Here is a 12,191-nt window from a genome sequence, read left to right as displayed (position 1 = left end):
CTAAACAATTCTCTGGCTCAGAATTCACACCTTTGGTTCAGGCCTTTGAAGGGAGTTTACACCTTTGGACTTCTGAGGTAGAGTTTACATGTTTAAAGGAGTTTGCACCTTTAAAAGGAGCAAGTTCATTGGCTGTAGGAGTTCTCACAAGCCCAATCCCTTCGAGGATAAAAGAGGGCAGCACTGGGTCTGGAGGGTAGTCTGACTGAGAGATTGAGTTTAGACAGTGGTCTGGAAGGAGAGTCTGGATTGGGGAAGAACAAGAGCTCGAGGAGATTCAGAGCCAGGATTCAGGAAGAAGAGGAGGAGGCTGGCTGGAGGCTCCAGAAACCTCCCAAGAAACTTGCTCACAGAGGAAAAGATTTTACAGAAAAGAGATCTCTTCCCAGAGAAGGATTATAACTTAGAGACAACAGGACCTTTACATTTGCTGTGTCCAATACATGGTTAATGTACTTACTCGTCTGGATGACCTTGACTTATTTGATATGAGAGTTCTGTTGTATGTTAGGGGCAAGGAAAGGAAGTTATTGAAGAGCAACAAGGAGTTAAAAAATAAAAATCAACCCAAAACCATGGAAACAGGAAAAGAAATGCGTGGGTGATGAGGAGAAGGCTCATGGAGGAGTTGGTAAGAAAGTTAATTCTTTTTTTTTTTTTTTTGATCAATTGAATTTTAAAATGAGGTGGTTTTTTCAATGGATTTTTTTTTTTCATTTCACAAATTCTGTTTTTCAAGGAGTTTTTTTTTTCCATTTTGTGAAATCTATTTTGAAAAGAGTTGCATGCTTTTACAATTTCATCAAGCTTGTTTTTTAAGGAGCTATTTGCCTTTTGTGTTTCACTATGTCTATTTTTTTAAGGAGTTTTCTTTAGGAGCTATTTGCATTTCACTATGTCTATTTTTTAAGGAGTTTTCTTTAGATTATTTCTGTATTTCCTTTTCCATAACCTCTTGCAAGCTTCTCGTTTCCTTTCCCCATTTTTCTCCTAATTGTCTTTTTGAATTCTTCTAAGAGAGCCTTGTGAGATTAGGACCAATTTAAGGCTTCATCTGGAGATGATCTGCTTTTTGTGTCCTCAGGGTTTGAAATCTGTTCTTCTCTTTCTCCATAAAAACTAACTATGGTCAGAGTTCTTTTTGTTTTGTTTTGTTTTGGTTTGGTTTGGGTTTTTTGCTCATTTTTTTAAGGTTGACATCTGCTTTTGGGGCAAAAGGGACATTGTCCAAGCTTCCTGTACAGGTCAGTGCTGACTAACTTCCTGTGCTAGGTCAGCATGATCAGGTCCCATGTTATTCTGGGGTTTAAGGACTCATTATTTGTCTTTTATATTTGTGTTGGATGTCATGCAGTTAATCTGCTGATCTACTGCCTTGCAAACAGGACAGAGTAATCAACACTGATGTAGATTCCTCCCTATATTCCCTGAGTCTTGGGAAGCCACAATACCCTAGGTCCCTGTCCCCTGAACTTGGTCTCTCTCTTTGTGCCTGATTGAATCAATCCTTTTCTGTAGTACTTCCAAAATATGTCCTGGTAGAAATTTGTTACATTCGAAATATTTGCAGCTTCTATCACTCCAAAATCAGTTTGGAGGCTTGATTTGGTGTTGATTTGAGGGATATCAGATAAAGATGTGTCTCCTCTCTGCTGTCTTGACTCTGCCTCAACATCTAACTTCTTAAAGGAAAAATTAAATGAATTACAGGAGAAATTAGATGATAAATTTGTAGAAGAAGGGAGTTGAATTTACTCTCTCAGAATTCAATAAATTAACCATAAAATAAATAAGAAAGAAGTTATAAAGCAGAATAAACTCTTTAAAAAGTTATATATGTGGCACCTTCACAAACACTGAAGCACTAAAAACCTCACAAACAAATTCAGAAAAGGAGAAATATTTAGTATTATTATTTAATATTAAATGAACCCCTTTTATACCATATTGCAATAAAATATATTTTATATATAAAATAATTTTACATATAAAAAACTAATAAAAAACAATCAAATCTTAAAAATTATAAGGTCAAAGAACAAATCATAGAAATAGTCCATAATTTCATTAAAGATAATGACTAAAATGAGACCAAATGCCAAAATTTGTATAATGCAGGCAAAGTACTAATTAAGAGAAAATTACATCTCTAAATACATCCATCAATTAGAGAAAGAACTGGCCAATTGTAAAGGTCCAGTCGTCTCTAAGTTATCCTTCCAGACTGCCGTCTCAACTCAATCTCCCAGCCAGACTCCTCTGCAGGCTCAATGTTGCCTCTTTTATCCTCACAGAGAATGGGCTAGTGAGAACTCAACGGGGCCTGGGGAAATACTTCAACCAATGAACTTGCTCCTTTTTAAAGGGGCATGTGAGAATTCAGGGGCTTGTGGGAAAATACTTCAACCAATGAACTTGCTCCTCTTAAAGGTGCAAACTACTTTAAACATGTAAACTCTACCTCAGAAGTCCAAAGGTGTAAACTCCCTTCAAAGGCCCGAATCAAAGATGTGAACTAGAGAATTGTTAAGCACAACTTAGCACTTAGTAAGAACTTAACACACAACTGGGAATGGGGAGACAGGTAGAAACAGAAATGCCATCACCCAAATACAAAACTTTCAGTTAAATGAAAAAATATAGCAAGATCCAGAAAGAAAAATTTTAAATCAAGGAACTATAGTTAAGATCACACAAGACTAAGCTGTAACTACAGGAAAAAGGCAAGAAAATCTTGGAAGAAAACATCAAAAGACCAATAAAAGCCTTATAATCAAAAATAATATACAACAAAATTGAGCATTGTTATTTGCATCAGGAAAATATTAGATTTTTTTCTCAATAAATACAGGAGTATAAGAAGAGGTTCCCTTCTTTCATAATATTACATAGTTATAAATATTCTAGCAATCACAAGAGAGAGGCATAGCTATAGGCTAAGTGAAGAAAAACTATTCCTATTGCTAATAGCATGATGATTTATTTAGAAGACTTCAGAATACCTAGAAAATTAAGAATGTCAGTAAAATAGAAAGAAAAAGAAAGTAACATCATAAAAATCACTAGCAGTTCTAAATAACAAGAAGAAAATTTAGGACGACATGATAAAAAGAAAGATCCATTCAAAATGACTACAGAATACATAAATTACTTGATAGTCACTCTACCAAGACATATTTAAGACATATGTTTGCCCTACATCCTCCAATATTAATATTTAAGTTACAAAGATAATTTTTGATGTCATTATCAGGTGAAATCACCTCTTTTACGGAATTAAAGAGTCAATTAGTAAATCAAAGTTTTAAAATACTTATGAATTAAAAGAAAACAAATAATTTCATTGAGAAAATGACATCTACATGAAAAAAGCAAGCCAATTTGGAATTTATCATTTCAATAGCAGATCAACCTAGCAAAGCACTTCAGCCAAACTCCTAATAAAAAAAAAAATCCCTTGAGGGGAAGAGAAAGAGAGTTTTTGTCTCTCCTCTCAGCTCAGATGCTGTATGATCTTTGAGAACTACAAAAAGGGGAATTTCATGACACACCCATGAAGGGAAAATAAGATAACCAATAACCAGGATTTTATAGCAACATATATTTTCTAAGGTTCATAGAAAACTTTATATGTGCAATGGGAAGTGCTATAGACTTTTTTTTTTTCTGCTGCTGAGGTAATTGGGGTTAAGTGACTTGCCTTAAGTGTCCACACAGCTAGGAAGTGCAGTGTCTAAGGCCAAATTTGAACTCAGGTCTTCCTGACTTCAGGGCTGGTACTCTATGCGCCCTTGCTATAGACTTTTGACAATTTTTCTGTACCAACTGTTCTTCCTATACCATCTCAGTAACCCTGTTCTAAAAGCTAAGCAAGTCTTATTGGCTGGTAATCAGTGAAAGGAATACCTTATGAAGATTCATGAACTACTAGATACCTCTCCCCTAGAACTCCAAAAAGAGTAGTCAGCAACCTTGCAAAGAGCTCAATCTCCCTGTGAGAATGGGAGGTAGGATATTGAAAGTACAGAGGACTGATTGTTCAATCCTTGAATACCTTTGAAGCAATAAACACTTAAAAGAATTGGAAAAATGTTCAGTGTCCATGGCTACCCCATGCCAATATATAAAAATGAGGTTACAAACTACAATAATTTATAGATTTAATGATACACTTCCAAATAAAATATTTAATACAAAATGCATTGTGTTCATAAAGCTGAAAAATGTCAAGTATTAGATAACATGGTTTGCCTTCATGACATTTTTTTTGGGGGGGGGGTTAAGGCAGTTAGGGTTAAGTGACTTGCCCAGGGTCACACAGCTAGGAGGTGTTAAGTGTTTGAGACTAGATTTGAACTCAGGTCCTCCTGACTGTCAGGGCTGGTACTTTATCCACTGTGCTACCTAGCTGCCCCAACATTATTCTTTTTCTTGGAATAATTATATACCTACTTTATATACTCACCTGCTTTACAGAATTGAATAAAATATTAGGAACACAGTAATAAAGTAAATAGCGTTTCAACACAGGAAACCTCACCTGGCCCTGACACGGAAAGGATTGACAGATTGATACTCCATTCTCAAGATTTTTGAAACACTATTTTTTCCTGGTTCTTCTATCAGACCATTCAGATCTGATTTTCAGGTTCAGGACCCTTTTTCGTCAATCAAGTCATGCCTCATACCATCCTTAACTCATTATTTCTCATCTCCATATCCAATCTGTTGCCGATGTTTGTTGTTTTTACTTTTGCAACATCTCTTGAATATGCTTCCTCTTCTGTGAAGCTGTCAGCAACCTAGTGCAGACTGTCATCACCTCATACTTGTATTACTGCAATAGACTACACATGGATTTGCCTGTCTTAAGTCTCTCCCCACTCCGATCCATTCTCCATTCAGATGATAAAATGATTTTCCTAAAGCTCCAGTCTATCTCACTATGCTCCTCATTCTTCCTCTGGCTCTCTAATTCTCTAAGATCAAATACAAACTTCTTTGGCATTCAAAGCCCTTCATTACTCAGCCTTCCCACCTTTTCCAATTTTTCTAGTCTTTCTCCAGTTTACTGCCTTCTCTTTGATCTACTGACACAGGGTTTTGTTTTTTGTTTTTTTTTGGTCTTTTTAGTTTATTTTTTGTGGAGGTTTTGCGGGGTTTTTTGTTTGTTTTCTTACAATTCTTTGAACAAGATACTTTTTCTCAGCTTTGGATATTTTCTCTGGTTATCTTACAAGCCTGGAATTCTCTCCTTCCTTCAAGTCATTACTAAAATTTTATCTTCTACAGGAAACCTGTCTCAAACCCTCATCTCTTTAGCCTTCCCTCTTTCAATTGTATTTTATTGTTCCTGTATGTAATTTGGCTTGTTTCCTGAGGACAAGGACTGTCTTTTGCTTCTTTTTATATTTTTGGTACCTTAGCACAACTCCTGGTACATAGTAGGAGTTTAATAAATCTTATTCATTAACTGACTGAATGCCTATATATGTATATAATGCAATGTAACTGTGGTCTAAGAAATAATGACTATAATGATCACTGAAGTGCATAAGAAAGATATATTAAATGGAAAAAACAGAAATAGAAAAACAATATTTACGATTACAACAACATAAGTGGAAAGAAAAAAACAATGATCACAAAACTGAATTATTTGTAATTACAATGAATGAGCTTCCCTATGAAGAGCTGAGAAACTGTATTTCTCCCTTCTTTGCAAAGTGAAGAACATTGCATATCTTACCTATACAATTTAATTAATATGTTAATGTGTTCATTGATTTTCCTGAACTACATTTTCTCTTTATTTTAAAAACTACTTGTTACAAAAAATTAGAAATTGAGAAGATGCCCATCAATTTGGGACTAGATCAATAGACTATGGTGTGTGTTTGTGATAGAATATTATTTTTCACTGGGAAATGATGAGCAGGATGCTCTTAGGAAAAAAACAACAACCTTGAAAGCCCTTCATGAACAGAATGAAATATACTATATACAAAGTAACAGCAGTGTTCTGGGATAACTAGCTGTAAATGACTTTGTTATTCTCAGTAGTACAATAATCCACAACTACTTTGAAGGATTTATGAGGAAAAATGCTATCCATACTCAGAGAAAAAACTGATTGTATCTGAATACAGATTGAAGCCTTTTCTAGTTCTTTCTTTTTAACTTAATTTTTCTTGAGGGTTTTTATTTTTATTAGGGTGGGACATATATTTTCTTTCATAACTTGACTTTTATGGAAATGTTTTGTATGATTTAATATGTGGTTTCTCAGTGTGGGTGGGAATAAGGGAGAGAATCTAAAACTCAAAAATCTTAAAAAGAAGTGTTTAAAAAGAATAAATTTTTAAAAATTGTTACAAGGAATGTCTCCTAGAGCATGATAAATGAAATAAATATGAAAATGAAAGTGATGAAAAGCTAAGAGCTGTTAATTAATTATTTTTAAAATGAAGATAAAATTTATGTCTTTCCTATAAAAAGGGTTTCTGAACTTAAAACCCCCCACAATTTTTGGACTTGAAATTAAAAATTATAGTTTTTTGTCTTGTTTTGTTTTGTTTTGTTTTGTTTTTTGTTTTTGTTTTTGTTTTTGTTTTTGTTTTTGTTTTTGTTTTTGTTTTTGTTTTTGTTTTTGTTTTTGTTTTTGTTTTTGTTTTTTGGCAAGTGAGGCAAGTAAGGGCTTTGACACTTGCTAAAGACCTTAGCTTGAAAAGGCCAAGGTCTCCCATGGCATCCAGGACCATTTGCAGTCATCCTTATCTATATTTGACCACTGGACCCAGATGGTTCTGGAGGGGGAAGTGGGGCAGGTGACCTCACACAGCTTCCCTCACATAACTCCAACTCACTTGCATGTCATGGCATCACTTCCCTGATGTCATGGTCCTCTTTGAGAATGAAGGACAAACAGGGGTTAATGGAACAAAAATTTAATTCTAAGTCATTTTGGTGTTTATTAGCAATATGACCTTGAGCAAATAATTTAACCTCTCTAGTTTTCTGTAGAGGGTCACAGTCAGTGGGGAAACTCTGGGTAAGGTATAAGAAAGACCCTTTAGCCCAGAGGGAACCTGCCAACAGTCTGGTTCAGCTCCCCATCTCCCCTAAGAGCTCTTGGCCTTCTATTTTCAGGAGTCCCACCTCATCACTTCTCTACTAGGAAGGTACATTTTAATCACCCCAACTTGGAGGCTCTCAAAAGCAGGACACAACAGTTTTCAGTTTCCTGAACCTCTAAAAGGGAGGAGTTAGACTCCAATATCTCTTTCAGAACTAAAACTCTACGATTATCTCTCAGAATCTGCCACTTCCCAAATTCAGAAGCCTCGTGCTAATTTACGTGTGCCATCCCCTGCTCAAATCCTAAGTACTGCCTTGCCTTCCTTGTGTCTTGCTTTATACCCTGATGCTTCTAATCCTTCCCATTTTACTGTCCAAAATGGCCGTAACTATGGTCAGGTAGGCAAGTCTAGCAAAAAGGGAAATTAAAAGTGAACTTGTATATCATAAGATATATTTTAAATTATGTATCATATGTATATGTACCAGTTATGATGAAAACCTTAGAGGATGATAAATAAATCCAAAATCTAACTCTAAAATATTATGATTTTATGAATCTAAAGCATCATTTCACAAGATTCATGTACCAAATAATATTACAAGTCTGACTTTTTCCCTACTAAAATATAAAAGCCATGAGGGTAAGGACTATATTTCATCTAAACTTTGTTCCTCTCCCAGTCCTCCCGCAGAATGCTGCACAAAATTGTTGCTTAATTGCTATTTGTTGAATCAAAGTATTGGAAGGTTATAATTTAGGAAGAATCTATACAAATTAGACAAGCTTGAAAATATTATGACCATACAATATTTGGAAATTTTATTTGAAAGACCAATCGAAAGTATGTATTTCTGACCTTTCACCTGGCAATCTTTTGATCCTGATACAAGTTTAGTCTCATATAAATCCAAGCAAGTGATAATGCCCGTATGGCCATTAAAGATTTTTGTACACATTCCAGTCTCAATATTCCAGTATCTGAACAAATAAAATAAATAAATAAATAATATCAAATTTTAAAAAGAACATTTAAAAGATTTTACAAGAGAATATTTAGTAGATTTCTTTAGACTGGTAGTTTGGTATGACCCTTAAATTATCAATAACAAATTTAATGTTTGTTTTGAGAAGTTTGAGAAGAAGCTGATCCTCAGATAGTAACTGTAACACTACAAAAATTTCTCTTAAGAATCTCCAAATACTTCATGTAAATTTTACAATATTTCAGGGATAATTATTAGTACATTCATTCTTGAAAAAAATGAGTCAAACTTGATAAACAAATACACTGAATATGGAATCAGAAAAACCTACTGCTACTACCCTAACTTTGGCAAATTATGTAAACTCAGTTTCCTAATTTGTAAAAAGAGAGTATTAGAGGAGATAACCCCAAAGTCCCCATCTCACTCTCAATTCTATGATTTTTGTCTTTTCACTTGTTCCTGACTTATGCTGAAATGGAAAAAGTATTCAACTTGGAATCAAAGACCTGATTTCTTTTGGAGGAGCAGGGTGATGGGGAGAATTTCAGTTTTATTTTATTTTTTTCTCAATTACATGTAAACAAAATTTTTTAGCATTTCTTTTAAAAATTATATTGTTAATCTTTCCCTTTCTATCCTACTCATTGAGAAGGCAAATAATTTGATGTAAATTACTCATGTGTATAGTCATGTGTCATGATGCAAAAGAAAACACAGACTTTAAAAAATAAGAATAATAAAGATTTTTTTAAAAGGTTATTTCAATATACATTCAGACCCTATCGTTCTTTCTCTGGAGGTAGGTAGCATTTTTCACCACAACTTAATATCTTGGATCATTGCATTACTGAGGATAAATAACTAAGTTATTCATTGGCATATAATAGTAATGTTACTGTTTGCAATTTTCTTCTGGTTCTGCTCATTTCAGTTTGCATCAATTCATATAAACAGAAGATCTGGTTTCAAATTTTAGATCTTCCACTAATTGGCAATATGACCCTGGGCAAATCTTTCTAGTCCTCAATTCCTTCTTATAACATTTTTATTATTTGTGTTACATCCTTTTTATTATGTTATATATGTATTATATGTATATATTATATATTATAATAACATGATTATTTAGTGTAAAAATTCATTGGGATTCATAAAAAGAGATGATGTTTAATAAAGTACATAGCAAAGCTCTACATAAGTGGAAACTATAATTATTCAGTTTTAAGGTGGAAATCCAATTTTCCCTATTTGATGATTCCCTATCTGAATCTCATTTTTTAGTTATATCACAGTATAACAACTAGTTAGCTGCATTTTCTTAAAGCCTATTATAATGAGAACTATAGTATTTATACTAATCTAGCTCAGCACCAAATTTGCTATCATAGAATGACTTGGACACAGAATGGTTGTTGGTTTTTATCACTGGGACCAATTACCTGATACTCAAATCATTACTTCCACTCAACACAAAAGATTCTTTCTCACAGAGTAGGAGTGCCTGAACAATCCCTGCATGTCCTTGAAAATAAGTGGGCACTTTGTGTTTTTGATTAATGTCCAGCAGCAGTATCTTCCGATTGGCAGTCATCGCAACAAATTCTCCACCACAAAAGTGAATAACCCTGGAATTGTCCCACCTTGATTTAAGGAGAAAAAAACAAATCCATTATCTGCAAAAGAGATAGTGATAACATAACACTGCAAAGGCTGTCTAGAAAAAGGGAAATACTTGGCAATAAAACTTCAGTGTAGAGAATTTGTTCACTGTGAAGTAGCACAGCTCCTAGGCAGACTGTTGTAGTAACTCCTAAGGTCATCTTTGGGAGTGATCTAGTTACAAATGATTTACTTCTACCAAGCATGCTAAGAACACATACATTGCTGGCTGTCAGGTAACAGCCTGTTGGTCTTTGATAACACAGTTTCTGAGAAAATGAGTAATAATAATGAGATGCTTAAAGTTAATGCAGGCGCAGAACAAAATTGGGTGTCCACCACTTGACCAAGTGATGTTTCAGGCCTAAAAATACACCTCTAGAAAGTTCTTCCCCCCTTCCTTTTCTCTCATCCCTGCCTTGAGCTCTGCCCAGACCTGTGCCCAAAATCTGAATCAGACTTCAACTCCACCTCTAAACCTCTATGCTAAAATTAGCATATCAGTGGCATGAAGCATCTAGTTTCTCTAACTGTTCCCTACAAATGTGTTTTCTTATTCCTGGTAGTTAGCCTGCTATTAGTAGCATCAATACATCTTTGTCCCTTAACTTGGAAACAAACTGAATTTGTGAATTCCTTTGTCATACCTGTGACACCAATCTAGGTACCCTAACATTGTTGAGTATCTTCCACCACCACCGTTTGGTGGCCCATGCAAGGGATCCCAATGTTTACATCCTCTTTGTTAAAGTAATCCCTTTCTTATATTCCTATCCTATAGCTGGGACACCCCCAACCACTTAGAAGGCTCCACACTCAGCAAACTTTCCTTGACTGTGGATCTCCAGTTTTGGGGATTCTTGAAATTCTTGGCAAGTTCCCTCCTTACTAAGAAACATTTATCACCTTTTCAACTTCTCTGGGATGCTGGATTAGACAAGGTGCTATAGGACTAGAAATTTTAAGGCTGATAGCAAAGGTATGATAGTCCTTCTCTATCCCTATTCCTAAGGGTTCTCCCTTAGCCTGTCTCTTTAAAAAATAGACAAATTTGGCCTAAATGTTCTAAAAGTCAAGAAACTTATTTTCTTTTGAAATACTGCCTGGTCTCAATATACTTCCATTAAATGAAATAATTGGGAAAATCTATGCCTTACCATAAGTTCATGAGAGAGAGGATGACACCTATGTGTATTGATGATTACCTAACTAGAAATGTTGTGACATTATCCATTAAAGCAAGCAGCATGAAGGAAACTACCTCCAAAATCTAGTGAAAGCAGAAGCAATTTCATTTTTCCATGTTTCAAGTATGCCATTTGCTATCTGTGTATCATTCATCTTCTCTATTGCTTTTATCCCTCTTCTGCAATGTCACAATCTTTAAGAGAAATAATTATGTTTATGTAGCTAAAAAGAGACACAAGTATCCTGAAGATTCTAAGGTGTAATAAAAAGTAAATTGAAACATAGCTAAAGAGTCATCTACCCATCCACCCAGCCTTGCTGATGCAGGAAGAATCTTTTCAGTATTTCCTAAAAATTGGTCATCTAGCCTATGAGTTGAATCTTTGTAGTGATAATAACAGTAACAGTAACAATGACAGTTATAGAATGATTTAATATTTGCAAAGAACTCTACCAATCTCATTTGAGTCTCATTAACAGCCCTGTAAAGTAGGTATTATAAATATTATTGTGAAGTATTCCTCATTTTATGGATGAGGAAACTGAACCTCAAATAGGTTAAATGATTTGCTAATAGTAAAATAGTTAAACTATGTCAAAGGCAGGATTCAAACTCAGATCTTCTTGACTAATAGTCCAGTTTTTATCTACCACATCATAGTAAGAGGAGTTTTCCAAATTGATCAACAAGCATTAATTAGTTCTTTTTATGTGCTAGACATATACTAAACCCTAGAGATATGATAAAAATAAAGCTGTCCCAGCCTTTGAAGAGCTTCAAACACTATCACTAATTCTTATAATATATCCTTATCCAAAATATAATTTTATGACTATTGTATATATATTTTTCTCAACAGATTTTATTTAAATTTGAATTTCATACTTTTATTGTTAGTTTCCCTTTCTTTTGTTACAATATTTTTTTCTTACCCTCATTTCTAAAAATGCTCCATGCCCAAAACTTGTTTATATGTACTTTCTACTTTTATTTCACCCAAGAAGTGATAGTGTTTAGAGTTGCTTGGATTCAAAGGATACTGCAGGCTATATTCTGTCTGAGTACATACTTGTCAAAAAGGATGTAGCTATTATAGTTGCCACAAAAGACATTTCTCTCTTCCATTTGGACTGTTATAGTCTCCTGACTCTGGTATGCTGACCATATATTGAATTCAACCTAAAAAGAAAAAAAGCAAGAGTCAAAAGGTTAAGACGTTTTAGGTCCTTTTTAATAAAGTCTTGACTAGTACAAGAACATACCACACTGATGGTTC

General features: G+C 34.4%; 1 protein-coding gene across 1 annotated transcript in view; it reads right to left on the bottom strand.

Annotated features, from left to right (window-relative positions):
* The window catches only part of FBXW10B (F-box and WD repeat domain containing 10B), a 122,910-nt gene that overhangs the window by 61,268 nt on the left and 49,451 nt on the right, over positions 1 to 12,191 (bottom strand). The window contains exons 6-8 of the mRNA XM_074265038.1: positions 11,985 to 12,094; positions 9,507 to 9,707; positions 7,938 to 8,059 (exon numbers count right to left, since the gene is read on the bottom strand). Coding sequence (XP_074121139.1) covers positions 7,938 to 8,059; positions 9,507 to 9,707; positions 11,985 to 12,094 — 433 coding nt within the window. The remainder of the gene's footprint in view (positions 1 to 7,937; positions 8,060 to 9,506; positions 9,708 to 11,984; positions 12,095 to 12,191) is intronic.

The sequence above is a fragment of the Sminthopsis crassicaudata genome, chromosome 4 (genome assembly GCF_048593235.1).
Source record: "Sminthopsis crassicaudata isolate SCR6 chromosome 4, ASM4859323v1, whole genome shotgun sequence".
NCBI lineage: Eukaryota > Metazoa > Chordata > Mammalia > Dasyuromorphia > Dasyuridae > Sminthopsis > Sminthopsis crassicaudata.
The sequence above is the reverse complement of the archived record's forward strand: the minus strand, read 5'-3'. Positions and strand labels throughout refer to the sequence as shown.